The sequence below is a fragment of the Hylaeus anthracinus genome, unplaced genomic scaffold (genome assembly GCF_026225885.1).
Source record: "Hylaeus anthracinus isolate JK02 unplaced genomic scaffold, UHH_iyHylAnth1.0_haploid 11985, whole genome shotgun sequence".
Taxonomy (NCBI): Eukaryota; Metazoa; Arthropoda; class Insecta; order Hymenoptera; family Colletidae; genus Hylaeus; species Hylaeus anthracinus.
In genome coordinates this window covers 5,391,232-5,410,370 of record NW_026534333.1, presented here as the reverse complement: position 1 = coordinate 5,410,370, position 19,139 = coordinate 5,391,232, and the positions used below count along the sequence as shown (strand labels likewise).

Here is a 19,139-nt window from a genome sequence, read left to right as displayed (position 1 = left end):
ACGAGAAACTAATTATAACGTTCCGTCGGTAACCCATTAACGACGAACTAAAGCTGAATCGCTATGTCATACTGTATGTTGTGTATATTATGAATGTTTAGAGGACCAAGAAATATACTGTACCGGTGTAAAAACACTCTAATCGTTTTGTTCTTTACCTCCAATATAAAAATAAAAAGGTTTCGCGACCACGAACATAAAGTGATTAGTGAAATTAGTTAATACATTACCCAAGGAATTTATCAACTGCTTGCCCCCAATAATTGGATGATATTCGCCATGACTTTCTTCAGAGTTTACGGATAGAAATTTGTTGGCGAATCACAGAAACTTCATCGAACGTAAATAGTCGTTTTTGTTGGACTCGCACATCGCTACGCTTCCACTGTTGACACATTGAGGCAAACATTTCAGGAGATTTTTCGTGCTATAATAAACTAGAAAAACAAAAATTTAAAGAACGACAAATTTTCATCATCGAAAACATCTTTCACAAATGTCGAGTTGACTTTAGTATACGAAACTTGATGCTCCGGTTTACGAGATGAGGAAATTAGGTTTAAAAAAAAAATAGAAACATATAGGGTTGTTATGCAAATCAGGTACAAAGAAAAAAATAGATAGGATTATGTAAAATAATCGCGAAGGCGGGACTTAAATATCTCGGCGTATCACCGCAGACGCGAGAAACGTATCTAATTTCACGATATCTAATTAAAGAATGACACACCTTCCGCAATAACCCGGACGGCTTCCCACATGCACACGTCAATGTAATTGGGACAATGCTTTGAAGAACGGACTTAACGCCACTTCGGTGGCTATCATACTAAACAGGACATGTCCTCAACAATTACCACCTAGATAACTTGTTCTTCGATCCTTTTGAGAATAAATGATAATCGAGTGGCCGTTAATTAATAATACATTAGCTATTAATAATTCTTTTTATTCCAAATTTGTTTCATAGACGAGTACCAATAACAAGTGTTCGAGAAACCTGATGAACTTACTCTGGCCGAAGGAAATAAGTGTAACTTAAATCTATTTAACAATTAAGTTGTGAATTAAATGTTCGTTTTTTAAACATAAAATTCATGGAATGCCCAAGGGTTAATTTCCATATTGTAATCCGGAATCTTTTGAGACTATGGTTTCACGAGGTAAGTCTATAGTTTTAAGTCGCTAATAAATACTTCACAGTTGTTCAATAAATAATAATTTAATCGTACTTCTAAATATCTTTATATCAATCGCGCAGATCCTCGTAAAGTTAAGCAAGTGTAAGTACAACATAAACCAGTCGTTGCCAACCATTCTTCATCGTTAGCGTTAATAAATAATATTCTTTTTGTGCAGTTTTCGAGTCGATGGAATTTTTGACAACATAAATGAAGTTGGTCATTTATGAAAGAGGAATGAAAAAATTGAAATTATATGTGTGTAACAAAAGAGAGGATATTATTTCTATCCAAATTCTTTCGTTAAAATAATATAAATTATTCAAACAGGACAAAACGTGCACGTGATAATAATACAATTAAGGTACAATACAAATTCCTACAGCATTCATACAAGGAGGAAACACCTTTACCCATGCAATGAAAGATTAATATAAATACTAATTGAAAATTAAGAAAGTAACAGCTCTATGATTTCGCTAAGTTTTACAAGTGAGCTTCGGAACATCTTTAAATGTACCTGTACTGTTACATACAATCTTAAATTTCGAAATTCACACGAAATCATACAAAAGCCTTCGCACCTCGTTCGTATGAAGAACAAGGATCCCTTCTAAGGTCTTAGAACCCAGGAACCTTGACCCCATCGGGCACACGGAAGATCCTCTCCTCCAGTGGAAGTTCACCTATGAGAAACCTGTCCAAAATCCGCGTGGCAGCTCTCGTGTGTCCAGTGCCTATGAAAGCCAACGTGGCGTCCCTGCCAGCATACTCGAGTATAACGTCCGAGCCACCAGGATGGTTCTTCAAAAAATCCGTGCAGTCGTAAACGAAATCACGAATGCAAATCCAGCAATTGTCCGCGGTGTCATGCCAGGCGACTTCGTCCAAGTTGATCGTCTTCAACTCCTTCGATTTCTGCTTGCTGGAGGATGTCAACTCCTCGTTGCTCTGCCTCGACGAGTCTCGATCGTCCTCAATGTCGTCATCCAGGTTGAGAAAATCACTTTGCGGCGGCGTTGAATCCTTCAAGTCGAGGGACCTGAAGGTTAAACTACGGAGATCCATCGCGTCTATCGGCTCGCACTCGTTCGACCTGAAAGCAAACAGATCTACGATGATCTCGCGGTGCAAAAATCACGGAAGGTAGCGTTTCAAAAATTCATTTTCACTATTTATACACGCAACGGTTTTCGATCAATTTAGCGAGCAATTCCTATTTTATTTTCGCAATTAGCCACAAGCACGTCACTTTGTGTTTTCGTTATTATTAAATAGCTTCGTATTATCATTATTTGCACCATTCTACTTTCCCCTAAAATGCATATTCCTTTAATAAGGCAGCATCTAAGACGATAGCTTAGAAGTATAGATTCCCCCTAGGTTGGATTATTTAACTGGCGCATCAATTCCTCCCCTCCTTTCGCCCTTCGAGTATTAAGTATCGCCGCGTTTGATGAATCGACGTGGCGTGCGATGCGACATCCTGTCATTAGAAGTAAAATAATTTACATAAGAAAATGACAGAGCGCGATGAGGGAATATTCAAAGAAATTATGTAGACCCGGTTCTAAGTTCTGACAATAAAAAATACTAGGAAGTACGTCAAATTAAACCCTTATTAATACTTTAACTATAGTCGTTCGCTTTGTTACGTACGTGGATGGCATTAGAACAGGAGCGTCGATAAATATTTTAATGCTTCATTAAAGTCCTCGCGTTCTAAAGAATTGCGGCTTCGTGAGAAATGCTAAACGAATACTATTCTCGTGACCTCTGGACAGAATAGATCACCGAGAGTTTAATCTACCAGTGCAACGTTATTCTCATCGATATTTCTTACTCCGTCGTTGAGAAACGATTGACGGATATACTGGAGAAATTATGGCTAAAAACATGAATGATACAGGTCAGATTTTTACATGGTTCGATATATTCTTTATAAAATACGAAGGAACACCTAATCGAAAATCAACTCTAGGATGGAAAGATCGAGTTAATTTTACTCCTTGCATTACCTTTTGTTACTTCTTTACACTTTATTAAAAACTTATATTTAAAATTTATTGTTATTTTTAACCACGTTGATAGCTTATCCCTTGATACTTTATGTACTAATGAAAAGAACGGTAAAAAATTGGGTATTTTGAAAAGTAGTAAAAATTACTCAATCTTTTCATTAAAAGACTAAACAGTGATCTTTCCGTTTTACGGTTAAAGAAGATAACCAGAACATTAGATTGGAATGTAGAATTTACGCTTTCGTAATATTTTTCCAGAGCCTCACGTCGAGATCAACCTTTTAGATGACAATCCAAATTACAAGACAATTATGAAGGATTTGTTCCTTTGCGGACAGCATCCTCGTCAAAAGAATTTCGAACGGGTATTCCGTTCCGTTTTTCTATCATCCAGCGTGATAAGCATGCTAATTCCTATCGTAAGTAAATTAATATTTCGCAATGTATCGAGACAAATCAATGGAACAAACATCTTTTTCAATAGAAACGTTTCATTTGATAGTGGATCCATTTCTTAGGATGTATAATGGCTAAAGATATGGATGGAGTGTTGTACGCTGTACCAATTTTGAACACGGATATACTTTCACTGATAAAATTGGGAAGCCTCATCCTCAACAGAGAAAAAGTATTTAATCACTCTATTGCGAAGGATAATTCGAAATGCAAAAGAAAAACATCATGAAAATCAATGAATTGCAGTTTCTAGAATTACACGGTCTTATAATAGAGGAGTGGAATACGGTCAAGACCAAAGATGAAATACGTATTCTGGACACCGTTACTCGTAGAGGAAGTAAACTTGCGAACATGTACAGAAGTAGGTGCATTATTGTAATTTTAAGTTGCAAACGAGTATTTCTAAATGACAGATCCTTGTTTAATCAGGTAGCGCTAGAAGCAAATCATTTCATGAATCTTTGCCTTTGTTTTCAGTGGGATCATTGTTACGTACGTTTGTGATAAATTAAATTTTAAACAGCGAAACAAAGAAAGAATGATGAAACGACCTTTCTTATTTTTCACGAATTTTAATTATATACATTTTTTTTTAGTTACTATCTTTATGAGTGCGTTGGTACTTTCAATAGTTCCATTGTTTAGTCCTCTTCTGGATGTTATTAAACCGCTAAATGAAAGTCGACCGCGGCCGCAAGTTTTCGAAGTAGATTATCTCATAGACAACGACGAATACTTTTATCCTATAATGCTCCACCTCGCCTATGCATTGTTTATACTCGCCGCAGTGATATACTCTGTAGATTCTCAGTACATGGTCTTCAGTCACCACGCCTGTGCATTATTCGCCTTATGTGGGTAAATACAAGCGTACATTTAAATACTCCACGATGTACTTAATCGATAATGCACAAGATCATTTCGATATATTCAAAAATTCATGGTCACCCGAAGCTAATATACTACACAAAGTCCCCCGTAGGTATAAACCTTCCACCCCATAACTCTGTTATTGAGTGGTAGGACTGTCCAGATCCTCCCTCTGGTCAACTACTTAGACTATACGATACTATTTCTCCATAACAGCGAAAAAGTTCGACCCTTTGTTCAGTCCCCCTCTCATTTGTTGTCATTTCTGTACTAACCTTGAATATGGTGAGAACTGTTACTAAATCTCTATTTGGGAACAACTTCGAACGAATCCCCAACGAATATATATATGTGCGTACAAATTAAACATTCTTTTCACTGATCGCTATAGGCACGAGCTTAAACGAGCAACGGAAAATGTTGGTAACAATAAAAACGCTGTTGTGGAGGACATATATAAACAGATCAGAGATTGCATACTCCTTCATAAAAAAGCACTCAGGTCTGTATCGATTGATAACGAATTAAAAGCAGACTACGTACAGAACACAAGTAACTCATTCTAATTTTCTAATTGAAGGTTTTACGAAATCCTCAATGATATGAACCGAAAGGGATTCCTGTTAACGATCGGTATGAATATGATTTCTATAAGCATGACGATGGTCCAAGTAAGTAATTATATCAGTCTTATAATTACCTCGCTGACCGATCGAACTGTTCGTTAGCAATTTTATTTTTCAGTTGGTCATATACATGGATCAACCAGCGGAACAAACCAAGAGTTTTAGTTTCCTCATTGCCCAGCTGTTCCACGTGTTCTTCATCAGCCTGCCTGGGCAAAGGATCCTGGATTACAGTTTCGAATTAGCTGAAAATATGTACGTTCGTGACGTGTAGGAAGGAGGATACAGTTTTTAATAACTTTATATAAACACGAGGTTAACGTTACTCAATTCTTGCGATAGATACGGCTCCACTTGGTACGAAACGCCCATCAGGGTGCAAAGATTACTTCTCACAATGAAGTTAAGATGCAGCATACCGTGTCAAATAACTGCGGGGGGATTGTACGACATGAACATGGAGAACTTTGGAAATGTATGTTGTAATACCTAATCGGAGTACTTCTAACAATGTCCACTTATGGATATGTATATATTTTAAGATATTCAAGACCAGCATGTCGTATTTCACGATGCTGACGTCAGTGAGGGAATAATTCGTCAAATTACCACTGTAACTTCGTAGTGGCCTTTACGTCAGAACATGATAAAGACAGACAAGTGTAATTACTTTCAATATAATCAAACAAAATTACTGCGACACTCGATGAACATTATTTTATGAACTTGGAAGACGCTAATGAGCCCGTGTAAGTAGAAAAAGTAGGCGAACTGGAAGGTAACACCAGAACTTTTTAAGGAGTCATCTTCTCTGAGAATATATAGTATACAAAGAGTTATCTCTTGATAAGCTTCACATAACAAATATGGACGATATTGCACATGATGGATATGTTTATGTTATATATAATTCCTGCGGTACTCTTGATAGTAGATAATTGTACCGTTAATTAACAGTACCGATTTAATCCAAATATCATCGATTTTTAAGTGCCCAAATCTTCGAATTTATAGCGTGAATAGCTTATTTAGCGCATTTACAAACAGACACTTTCCTAAAACAATATCGTACCAAGGATTTAGCATTCGCTCATCGAGACACTGAGATCGCAATTTCAAAAGCAAGTACAACCTATTACACTGTAACTAATTACTTTGGTAAATCCTCAAAGCTCGCCTCCATTTCCCAGGAACCTTCACCTATGCACCTTGTCGCTGCACGGATATTGCGAACAATACTGAAAGCCATCGAGAACTCGTGTCCCCTCCTTAGCAAAATAATTCCGTTACCTGTGGAAACCCGATGAGTGGAAGGAAGGCGTTTCCCTGACCACTCGTTATCTTGGTAATTCAACTCTGTCTCGAGCTGGAGTCGTTGGAGCTTGCACCGACCAAGTTGAACTAGCTTTGTGCTTAGAAATTCTGGGATCTTGTGTCCCAGCATTAGTTGACTCTCTTGTCGCGTTAATATTCAACTTCGAGGAAGCCAATTTGAACTCCTTTGCTCTTAGCATCTTCGAGTAACCAGTTTAGCGAACAATTTTACTTCTGCTACTCACACCTTACCACGAGTATCTTCATCTTCCACTTATATTTCCCATATATCCACAATGAAATAACTAAAATACCTAGAATATGTATAAATCTAATAATGAGTAATCTAAACGATAGACACTAGCGCACATTGCACCTGATTTTTTAATTGTCACAATTTTCTGCCACTGCGTGTACCGTATCACTCTGCTCCGAATGCCGCATCGAGCATGAGTGAAATACTACTCGGTAGACATTCTTCTGTAGAAAGAACATAAAAGAAACCCGCAACCTTGTGGTTTCACCCTTCGCGTACCTACAAAGTTGCAAAGATTCATCCCCCAACATAGTAATTTCCGTTCCCCCCTTTTCCCCGTCCTCGTGCGGCGACTGATCAATCGACATGCGCTGCATCGCTTTTTTTTGTAATTACATCGAAAATGAGACGTATAAGAAAATGACAAGGCTCGGGAGGGAGGGTAGATAAGAAAATGATAGACCCAGCGAAAATAGACAAGTGTCCTTACAATTTTAATATTTTAAATACGATCCTAGCTATGCTACGTTCGCAGATCTCAATCATTCGACGGGAGATAAGCCGCCGATGAATATTTCAATCGGTCATCAAAGTCCTTTTACTTTCTAAAGAAATGTGCTACCGCGCAAAGAGCGAATACTTCTCGCGTGATTCCCGAACGGAATACGTCATTGAAACTTTCATATATCAGTACCCCGCTGTACAACTAAATTGCTCGTGGCATCGTAGAGCATTGACTTCCTCGTTGATTGCCACATTGTCGCGAGGAATCAATTGACGTAAAGGATATCAAAAGACTTAGCTAGGGAAGAATGACGGCCACTGGTGAGCTTTATTATTTTTTAAACAGTTTTACGTATGTAAATTTTGCAAATGAATCTACGCAAATTTAATAAAACGTCTGCTCGGTCAGCAATTTTGATGTTCCATATTTATTTCATCCCTGTTCCGAAGTATCAACATACAATCAAATTGTCAGCTACACGTACGTTCGTAATTTTTCTCCAGTGTTTAATAGCAATGACAGCAGTTTAGACGAGAATCCACTTTATAAAAAGATTATGAAGGATTTGACGACCTTAGGGCTGCATCCTAATCAAAACAATCAACTCGGCAGAATTCGTTTTGCGATATTGTTGAGCGGCATATTGACCATGTTGATTCCAATTGTGAGTAATTTAATATAATAAAAGCACTTTGAAAGTGACGAGTTATAAACGTCGGAAGAGCCAACTGAAAAACGTCCTTTTTCGTTCATAAATTGAAACATTCTGTTCGAGAGGGGATACAAGTGTTCACATCGATACTCGCAAAGGATATCGATGGAGTGATGTACGCTATACCTGTTATGAACACGGACCTGGTTTCGCTGATAAAGGGAGTGACCCTCAACTCCAACAGGGAACAAGTAATTACTCGGTCTGCCGCGAAAGGGAATTTTTCCACTTTAGAAATAACAATGACGAAATCAAATGTATTGCAGTTTAAAGAAATGTACAACCTTGTGGCAGAAGAGTGGGTGTCGTTGAAGTCCAAGGATGAAATTCGCACTCTGGAAAGCATAACCCGCAGAGGAACTCAACTTGCCAATCTGTACAGAGGTAGGTATAATAATTTCTCGATATGGACAGATATTTCTAAGCGACAAGTCTTTGTTGTAATAGCTAGCAAGACAAGGAAACCATTTTATGATTGATTTAAAGAAATAATGTTTCCTCCCTAAAGATTATGGAGTTATCATATAATAATGATTTGCATACCCCTTCGTGCCCTTTATAATGACACTTTAACCACTTGCACTACCAATAAACTCACGGCAGCGCATGTAATTTTTATTGCTGCGACAAATGCCTATCAACATCGACGTGGTATACACGTTGTTTGCAATTTTAGAACAGAACCATCTCGACGTGCGTGGCACGTCTTTCTAGCGCAAGTGGTTCAGTGTAAATACCAGCATAAAATTTGAAACAGCACAACATAGAAGAAGTTGCGAAGTGATCTATCGGCGAGGGCATTTTTTCGAATGTTTTACAAACTTTTGAACTAACAGCTTTCATATTTTTTTAGCTGGTATCATAGTTGGCTGTCTAACGCTCGCCGTGGTCCCACTGATTTACCCCCTTCTGGACATGGTTCTACCGCGAAATGAAACTCGACTACGTCAACAAATGTTTGAACTGAATTATTTGGTAGACGGTGACGAATACTTCTATCCGATATACTTTCACCTGATGTGTACCTTCACTATAGTGTGCGTACTACTTTACACCGTAGATTGTCAGTACATGGTCTTCTCCCACCACACCTGCGGATTGTTCGCCATATGCGGGTAAATGTAAGAAGCACTATCCGCGGGAGTAATTACAAAAGTGTCCATGAATCTATTCATGTATTTGCACATTCGAAATAGAAATGTATATGTTTAATCGAAGACTTGAAATCAATGTAGGTATCAAATTCAACGAGCAACAGAAAGCGTTGGTGCAAACACTAAGGATGCTGCTACGAACAAGGCCATATATCAAGAGTTCAAGGACTGCGTGGTATTTCACCATAAAGCGATCAAGTTCGTACTGTTCGTACTTCGATGAACCGGAGGGAGAAGATAATAAATAATTTTATTAACACCTTGTTCGCGTTTGAAGGTTTTACGATTTCATGAATCAAATGAACCGGAAAGGATACTTGCTCACTATTGGGCTAAATATGCTCTGCATTAGTGTCACAGCTGTTCAAGTAAGTAGTATATACGTATAGCGACACAGAAGTATCGAAGGTTGAGAATTGTTCCCTCGATTAACGAGCTTGCGCCATTTCCATCGCTATTGCTGTATCTCGACCATTCGATATACATTCGATATTGCATAACACTTTTATACTGCAGCTGGTTATGTATATCGATCAACCGGCGGAGTTTCTCAAAATTTTTATTTTCCTCCTTGGCCAAAAGTATCACTTGTTCTTCATCAGTCTCCCTGGACAGAGAATGGTGGATTACAGTTTGGGATTAGCTGAGAATCTGTACGTTCACGATGAATATAATTGTTGACAACCTTCCCAACGATCAACAGTAATATTTTTGCGAATTTTGCGACAGATATAGCTCCAATTGGTACGACACACCGGTGTCAGTGCAAAAAATACTTTACACGATGCAAATAAGATGCAGTATACCGTGTACGTTCAGTGCAGGGGGGTTGTACGACATGAACATGGAGAACTTTGGAATGGTATGTAATTCAGGGGATGTGCTAGTCGATCAACTGTATTATACGTTACGATTGTCGATAAATGCTTTTCGATTTTAAGATAATTAAGAGCTGCGTGTCGTATTTTACGATGTTGACGTCGGTGAGGGAATAACTCGTCGTTACTACTGGAAAACATTTTAATGATTGGAGCAACGATGTAGTAGAATTTTGTATGATCTCGAGACGGAATAAAATGACTCGTCAAGGTTGCCATTCCTGATCTATTCTTTGGCTACCCTTCGAATATTTTAAACTAATCCTAAAGATCAACTGGTATTGATCAAAACATGAATGCTCTTCCTAAATTATGATAAAATGATTCTAGATTTAGGTTCGCTGTTTCTGATCGTGAAATAAAACTGAAGGTGGCTAGAGTGACTATTATAAATGAAGAGCATTGCTATATTAATCCGCCACCTTTAGTCAAGTCTTTCGAAAAGAGGAGAACGCGGAGAATACACGTGCGTAATTATTTCATTTTTCCAACCGCGTGCAACATGCACGACTGTCAAAGCATACGATCGCTTCCGCGTCCTCCCCATAATCTTCTCCGACCCTAAGCGTGGCTTGGCAAGCTTGTAATTATCGCTCGTAACCTGAAGCCATTCCTTTTTTCTGATCCACCTGCTATACGTCTATTATAAGTCTCCTGTAACTACCTTTATACCGTTGTAGAATATTACCTTATCTGTTATCCGAAATTTTTAGTAGTCAGCTCACGGCGATTAGTCGTTTGTTTAACGAAGGCTCAAGTTTGAGTTCAAATAGCGCAACTGTTCAAAACTCCAAGTTTGTAGCGTAAAATAATGCAACGTTTAAAATTTAAATGCTCTTCGCTAACCAGTTTCTTTTCCTGCCACTGTGTCTCAGAATTGATCCATTTTTTTTTTTGCCATGTTGGTAAAAAATTTTACCATTTTGACTTCCACGTTTATTTTCCACGCGTTCTCACTCGAAAATATAAAATATATTACGATAGAAATTTCCTTCTCAAAAACCCTTCTTGGGCGAGCGTTGAAAGTGACTTTTCGTCTTCCATAACACTCTTTTCATCCTTTTACCACTGTGCTAACCACGCCATCTTCCTCCAAAGCAGTATCGAGCACGACTGAAGGAGTTTTCCCCGCATCTATTAGAAGTTAAGAAAGATTGCAACCTTTCAAGGTAGATTCGTGGCGCGCACTTCCATGTAGTTGCAAAGTTTCATCGTTTGGCTGACATAGCAATTACCTTCCACTATCCCCTTCCCGTTCATTATTAACAATCATCCTGCATGAACAGATCAATCGACGAACCATACATTATGGCATCGTTTTCAAATTGCCGCAAAAATGAAATGTGTAAGAAAATGGCATGGTTCGTGAAAAGGGAATAAGTAAACGATATTAGTCCCCGCGAGTCCTGTACTTCGACAATAAAAAATATAGAGAGTACTGGTAAATTATATCCGTATAATTTTGTATAGAATCGTCGCTATGTCTCGATCACGGAAGTCAATCGTTCGACAAGAGATAGGATAAATTGTCGATGAATATTTCAGTGAAGGTCCTTTGATTTTTTTCGAATGTGGCCTCGGTACGACATGAGCAGCAGATATTTCTCTCATGGCTTTCGAACAGGATACACCGGTAAAAGCTTTATCTACCAGTTTTGTACACTGCTGATACCAAAGTAAACCGCTGGTGTCGTGTAATATTGTTTTCGCGGCGAAGGAACGATTCAAAAAAGCATCGGAGAAATTAATATCGGAAAAATGACCGCCACAGGTGAAATTAATGATATTTTTGGCAATACTTGGTACGTTAAGGCACGTCCTGTGAAGATATCGTCGAAATTGATCTTCCTAGTGAAACCTCGTGTTACAGTTGTCAAACTTTCGCTTTCTTTAACGTTGACACCCAACAGACTCCTCACCAATTACGCTCAAGTTCGTAATATTTCATCAGTGTTTCAGAGCAACGACAGGTTAATGGACAATCCATATTATACTAGGGCGTTGAAGGATCTAATAATAATAGGACAGCATCCATATCAAAGCGACCGGGTCCGCAGATTTCGTTTCTTCGCGATACTATCCATCATAACGAGCATGCTAATTCCAATCGTAAGTAAATTAATGTTTCGCGGCATGTAACTCAATCGACGTAATTTTTACGATGCCAGATTAGTCTAAACAAATATCCGAGTACGAAGAAAACGGCATGGTCCGATTGAGAGAAATCGGACGATACCGTTTCTCGTTTGTCAATTGAAACGTTCTGTTCGAGAGTGGATACAAATGTTCACATCGATACTCGCGAGGGACATCGACGGAGTGATGTACGCTATACCAATCATGAACACGGATATAGTTTCGGTGATAAAATTAGTGAGCCTCAACGCCAACAAAGAACAAGTATTTACACGCTCTATCGCGAGATGAATTTAACATAGGAATCCAAATCATGAGAGACAATGTATTGCAGTTCAAGGAAATGTATAATCTTGTGACGGAGGAATGGGAGTCGTTGAAGACCAAAGATGAAGTACAAACTCTGGCGAACGTTACACGGAGAGGAAACGAACTTGCTCACGTGTACAGAAGTACGTTATCGCCATCTCCACGACAATTGAAATATATCCCTTAAAAATATCCATTTCGTCAAAATAATTTAGTTTACTTTTCGAAACGTTCGCTCTTCGGAGCGAATGCCGCGGCAAACGCTGTGTGAAGTGCAACAATTGATCGCGTACATATATTTCAGTCAGTATCGTAATGTGTTGTACAACGGTTATCGTGGTCCCACTGATGTATCCATTTCTGGATATCATTCTACCTCGAAACGAATCACGAATACGACAACAGTCATTCGTGTTGAATTACTTGGTGGACGGGGACAAATACTTTTATCATATATACGTTCACTTGTTTTTCTGCGTGGCTGCTGTTGGTATGACATATTACACAATCGATTGTCAGTACATGGTCTTCACTCACCACGCCTGCGGATTGTTCGCGTTATGCGGGTAAATAATAAATAATTAAATCGAACCTAAGCAACCCTTTAGTACGATGTCACCTTCTCCGAGGACACGTAGTATCCCGGTATCCAATCATCGACTCGATTTGCTACCGTTCTATATCAATTAATTATTTACGAGCTGATATCGCCATAGGTATCAAATTCAACGAGCAACAGAAACTTTCAGTTCAGACGCTAAAGACGCTGTCGTGAAGAGGGCCACGTACCAAGACTTCAAGAACTGCATGCTCGTTCACCAAAAAGCTATCAAGTATTCGTACTATCTAAATACCAATAAATCCGAGAAAAAGAATAACAAACAATGTACGGAATATTACCAACTCATTCCACTGTTTTGTAATTGAAGGTTTTACGAGCTCATGAATGACATAAACCAAATAGGCTACTTACTTACAATCGGGCTCAACATGCTCTGCATAAGTGTCACAGCTGTTCAAGTAAGTAGCAGTGCAAAACTACAGTAGAACTCCGTTTACTCCAAATCCAGATAACTGGAATTGACGGATTCGCATAAACGCATACGTTGCGTGAGACGAGTTCGGATAACAGGAGCTCGCCAAAATTTTGGAATAACCAAGTACCGTTTCGTCGTTGGTTCTGATAAATAGAATTCTACTGTTCCTCGCTAACTGAAAGAATTGTTCCCCTCGCTCATTCGAGGTTCGCCCTAGTATATCGCATAATGTGTTTCATTCGCATTTTCTGTTATCAGCTGATTATGTACATCGACCAACCGACGGAGTTGATCAAAGTACTCGTTTTCCTGTGTGCCCAGAAATTTCACTTGTTCTTCATCAGTCTGCCTGGGCAAAGAATGCTGGATTACAGTTTAGAATTAGCCGAAAATGTGTATGTTCACGGTGCAGTATAACGAAGAACGTCGTTTTCGACAACTTCGCCAACAATCATTCCGAGTTTACTGTTTCGTGATCATAGATACGGCTCCAATTGGTACGAGACACCAGTGAGAATACAAAAAATATGTTACATGATGCAAATAAGATGCAGCCTGCCGTGCACGTTTACCGCAGGAGGATTGTATGACATGAACATGGAGAACTTTGGAATGGTACGTAGCGATGCTTAAGGAAGGAAAATAAATTTAGACGACTTTATTTATTGCTTTGCTGCTCCACCCTTAAAATGAGGCTCTTAAGTTTGACCAATTATGTCTGAGAAAAATGTACGAATCAATGAATTGTTTAATTATTATCAACTAATAAATAGGTTTTTATATTCAGATTATTAAAACCTGCATGTCATACTTTACGATGTTGGTGTCAGTAAGAGAATAGCTTGTGACTGCTACTGGGAAATCTTCTCGGAGTGATTGGAACATCGATATATTAGATTTTTGTACGTAAGGTTTACTTAGGTTACAGAGATCGCCATTACCGCGATAGAAGAAAGCAATAGACCTAAATACAACACTTGAAAATAAAAGTTCCTTTTCATTGGTTTGCTCGTTCTCTGGTTTCTCGATAAATGATGTTACCGATTTTCACGATTACCGCACAGTAAGCGAACACGCAACGTCTAGAAAGTCCAGATAAACTCCCAGTGATCTCTTCCACGCGTCGCGTTCCGCTTCATTTCACATACGAAAGAAAAAGAAACAGGAAAAGTATTCCTTATCATACCATTTTAGTAATTGTCGGTACGAACGAATATAGAGTCGTTCCGACTCCACGCGTAACCTGATAAATGAATTATTATCGTTCGTTGCGTTGACCTTTCTTTTCCGCTATCATAAAATCCCACGATATGTACCAAGTAAATAAAAATACGTAACACTGAAGTACATGTATATAAATTATTATCGTGGATACCCATTCTCCTGGTTTATTACCCGTCATAACGAATGCCACACGAAGAAATGAGTCGGAGTACTAACTTACCTCCATTTCAGACAACCAGGTGAAACGAGGTATTAATAAAAATCATGTACTCCCATTAAATCCACCAAAAAGGCTCTTGGTTTCGATCCTCCTGAGATCGCAATTCGAGAAGATACTGAAACCACTCACTCTGGCTGATCCGACGAGCACTCCTCCATTATCCAGGAACCTCCAGCTACCTACACGCGTTCTCACTGCGGGGACATTGAACACGGCACTGAAAGCCATCGAATCATGTCCCCTCCAAGGGAAGGAAAATAATTCCATTACCAGTAGAAACCCGATGCGTGCCAGACAGGTGTTCGCCTGACCACGCACTGTCTCGGTAATCTAACTCTCGAACTACATAGAGTCGTTGGATGCTTACACCAACCAGATTGGACTATCTTCTGGTGTCTTTTTCGCGTGTCTTAGAATTGGTCCATCCTCTGAGAGAATTTTTATTTTCAGCTGTGCTGGTAACAAGCAAGAGATAGTCTTATCCAATTGTCGACAATGCTGTACTTGTTTATTGTTAAACATTACAATCATCAGGTCGCGATTCGAACCATGACTACCAGTCTTGGCGCAAACACAATATAAAAAATGTCCGAACACAAATTCGTACTCCTTTCCACCTTTAAAACGAGACTCCTAACATTCCTAAGTTTGACCAATTATTTCTGAGACTATTCCAGCATCATTCATTAAACAAGAACATTCCACCACTAGAACTTCCAACCAACGTGGTAGTTTTAATGTCAAATAGTATATCTTAAGAATGAAAGTTTCTTTCACTGTAAAAATGAAATTTCTTTCATGTTTAATTTACGATTAGAAATCATAAACAATTATTATCTCCGTGTTTGTTGCCAATATTCCACAGATGTTACGTAAATATGTCTACGTAATCGAGAAATTTTTCGCATTATGCTGTCGATAACTTAATTTTCTAGTAGATATTGTTGAAATAAATAACGTTACATCATCGACGCGACATTGCCCATGTAACGACTACCAGATCATTGTTTATACGAAGAGGATCTAGCGAGAATAAAAGATCTTTAATCGCAGAATCATTAAATACGTATGAATCAATGAAATTGAAATCAACGGCTCCAATCAAACTTGATATTTCTTGTTTAGATATTTTAGCGTTAACTTAGAATTAACAAATTTACGAACGATAACTTTTTATTGGTATTATTTATCAATTTTCGGTACTCACCAGAGATTGTTGCACAGTTTCAATCCTCTTTGCCCAATTATAATCCACTTATGATGACCAGTTTCTCGGTAGAAAAAAAATAAATTATTTTAAAATAATTCCTCCAACGATAGTCAAAGTTACTGCATTACTTTCCCTATAGGCAGTAGAATTTAAAGAAGACACTAATCGATACCGAGGTGGAACCTCGACTCGCGGTTCATACGGTTCCGAGCAATGATTCTGCTATTTATATTGAAGTTCATTAACGCGATATCGTTTCTCTGCTCACAGTGCATTGAAAGCTTATCGCGAGAAGTAGCGAGGCATACGCTGAAGTTTTTGGCGTTTCCCAAATCGCTTGTAATTCGATAATTACACGAGTCTATCGGACGTAACAACGAACGTTTACTATTTGTGGCAATAGTCGTTTTCAGTAGTTATGTGAGTGATCAAGAGGTCGAGAGGTTAATCGCACAGCGTGACGAAATCATGCGACTATATCCCCTTCTCCAATTGATAGTCATACAATAAGAAAAATGATTTGGCATTGCCAGAGATCTAGTTTCGGGTATTATCGAATTTGTTGATGGAAAAATTTACGAATCACAGTTGAAGCAGCGGGATTTGAAATCTTATCGTGATAAACTTAATTTCAATACAATATCAATTAGCTTACATATCATATTATGCTTATAGAATAGCTAAGAATTTATTATTTAATGTGTTCATGCAGTTTTTGTGAGTATTATTATTGAATAGTTTCAACTTTACGCCGCCAGATGCCGCCAGGAATACAAATCTTTTTTAAAAATACTAAAAGGCAAGAAAACTTGTCCCGAATGAATATGAATATGGTTCAAGACCGTGCTGTGCTTCTAGTATAATCAAATATTCAAAATTTGACGTAATAAAACAGTTGATAACGATAAACTGTAATGTCGGTATAGATATAAGTTAATGTCACCATCTAGCGGTTTCGCCGTAGATGGCGCCACCGATGTGTATATTATGTGTATATTATGAAGGTTTACCCATATTATATTTTAATGTAGATTAAATAAAAGTTTTGATTGAATAACAATTTCTGGTATTTATTTTAAACGATCTCTCTTGCTTAATGGATTGACAGAAAGTGTGTTTTAAATATTTGAAAGGCAAACAAAATTAAAGTATGTTTCACAAAAGACAATCAAATGAATAACATCGAGTATCATCGAGTTACAGTTAGTTCTTCTTTATCGACGGTCTTCATAAATCTTCTTATCGACGATGATGAGTGCGTCTATCACAATATATTTAAAATGACGAAAACTGCGTGAACACATTAATTAACAAATGTTTACACATACTACAAGCATAATATAGTCTAAAACCATACTATTATTCATCTGGAATAAGGTTTCTCGCCTTTTAGTTTTTTACAGAAATTTTATATTCCTGGCGGCATCTGGCGGCAAAAGGTTGAAACTATTTCTCGACAAACATGGACGTTCTGCCGTAGATGGCGCCACCGTCGTGTATATATTTTCAAATTATTTAATATTCACAAAAACTGCATGAACATATTAAATAATAAATTTTTAGCTATTGTACAAGCATAATACGATATGTAAGCTAATTGGTATTGTATTAAAATTAAGTTTATCGATTTCTTTAAACTGCTGGCGGCATCTAGCGGTGGAAATCTGGAACTTTTTGCCAACAAGTGTCGGCGCACAAATATGATCTCGCCTAAAAATGATCAATAACTAACCAGTAACAAACAAAATCGTATCAACATTGGTCTTTGAATGTTACTAATGATTCAAACTTCATTCCTTGCGTATCAGAGTGCAAAGATCGGCTGTAGATAGTTAAGGAACAATCAATTCAAAAAATGATCGATCTTCATCGAAAACCAAACTCTCGATTCCTCCCCGTAAAAGTTTTCCATCGAGGTGGACAAATTTCAAACCTGAAATCAATAACTCTCCAGTTACAGATACAGTTTAAGTTGCACTGTGCGCAATAAAGAATAGAGAAAAAGGCCAATAACAATTGTTATTCAAACGAGGGTCTATTGGAATAAATTGCAATCCAAGAAGAAGGTCCTCCGATGAAATCGTTAATCGCGTGTAATTTTAACGAAACAGATCGGCTACATTTTTTACGTGGAACGTTTTAAATTTTAATTCGACGAATCGTTTCGCGTGGAAGGCAACAAAGTCGTGGATGACCCCTTTTCCCTTGTCGACAATAAAATCTATTGAATTTTACAAAGTACGTTACAGAAGTGGCTGCCTTCGATTTTCCGGTAAACGCCGCCGCGCCTCGATTTTCCGACCAGTGCGCACATATTCTACCCTACATTCGAAATATGTACTACATAGGTTGCGCGACACGTACGTAAATGCGTTCCACCGTCTCCCCCTATTTTATACTCTTATTTATATACGGTGCGTTACTTAGGGGAGGGAACTTTCTTCGAACTGAAATCTTGTTTTATACGGAGAAAACAACGGAACGCGAGGGAGAACCATTCCTGTGAACCAATTCCGCTCGGAGACAGAACGAGGAAACGTTCAAGTTTCCCTCGAAACGATGCTGGGAAGCTTTGGGAAAAAAGTTCTTCGTATTTACAATTTTTCAGTGTTTGATAAGCCTCCAGAAATACGAGTAGGCGTAAGTAGACTTTACTTCAAGTCCTAACGTTTTGAAAATCAAATCTATGTTTGTCAAATTCTCCGAGAAGAATGGCGTACTTTGTTCTATTAAAAATAATCGCTCTCTATGCGATCTTCGATCTTTTAATTTTGTAAAATAAAAATCTTTTTTAATTATAGAAGCGACACGCGTATTAATAACGACGCTGCGTTATTATCGAAGTAGAATATTATCGGATACAACTTGGCCAATAAAGGTTATCGCTGACCAGATATTAGAGAAGTTCTGGCCGTGATGCAGCTGCAAAATGAATTCGAAGTCGACTCACCGTTTCGATCCAACTGACAGACCTCACCAGAAGAGCGAGCATTATTGAATTTATATTCTATCGATAGTACGTTAACG

The 19,139-nt window shown here is 38.1% G+C and overlaps 3 protein-coding genes across 3 annotated transcripts; 2 read left to right on the top strand and 1 right to left on the bottom strand.

Moving 5' to 3' along the window:
* Window positions 1–933: 933 nt before the first annotated feature.
* Window positions 934–6,408, bottom strand: LOC128886581 (uncharacterized). Its single transcript, XM_054141597.1, has 2 exons — window positions 6,312–6,408; window positions 934–2,277 (listed from the first exon to the last, which is right to left on the bottom strand). Exons 1-2 carry the CDS (start codon window positions 6,404–6,406, stop codon window positions 1,803–1,805), a joined length of 570 nt encoding a protein of 189 aa, XP_053997572.1. The 5' UTR covers window positions 6,407–6,408; the 3' UTR covers window positions 934–1,802.
* Window positions 2,289–6,298, top strand: LOC128886578 (odorant receptor 9a-like). The gene is made up of 11 exons (XM_054141591.1): window positions 2,289–3,021; window positions 3,057–3,090; window positions 3,461–3,621; window positions 3,705–3,830; window positions 3,905–4,022; window positions 4,258–4,519; window positions 4,923–5,033; window positions 5,112–5,202; window positions 5,276–5,412; window positions 5,500–5,632; window positions 5,700–6,298. The coding sequence occupies exons 2-11, from the start codon at window positions 3,066–3,068 to the stop codon at window positions 5,751–5,753; spliced, it is 1,218 nt and encodes a 405-aa protein (XP_053997566.1). The 5' UTR covers window positions 2,289–3,021; window positions 3,057–3,065; the 3' UTR covers window positions 5,754–6,298.
* Window positions 6,409–6,536: 128 nt separating the features above from the next.
* LOC128886783 (uncharacterized) lies at window positions 6,537–14,893 on the top strand. Its single transcript, XM_054141946.1, has 18 exons — window positions 6,537–7,552; window positions 7,736–7,896; window positions 8,010–8,328; window positions 8,798–9,059; window positions 9,180–9,296; window positions 9,376–9,466; window positions 9,615–9,751; window positions 9,828–9,960; window positions 10,040–10,081; window positions 11,687–12,085; window positions 12,251–12,376; window positions 12,447–12,564; window positions 12,726–12,987; window positions 13,138–13,254; window positions 13,351–13,441; window positions 13,717–13,853; window positions 13,941–14,073; window positions 14,246–14,893. Exons 1-18 carry the CDS (start codon window positions 7,540–7,542, stop codon window positions 14,297–14,299), a joined length of 2,712 nt encoding a protein of 903 aa, XP_053997921.1. The 5' UTR covers window positions 6,537–7,539; the 3' UTR covers window positions 14,300–14,893.
* Window positions 14,894–19,139: the final 4,246 nt, after the last annotated feature.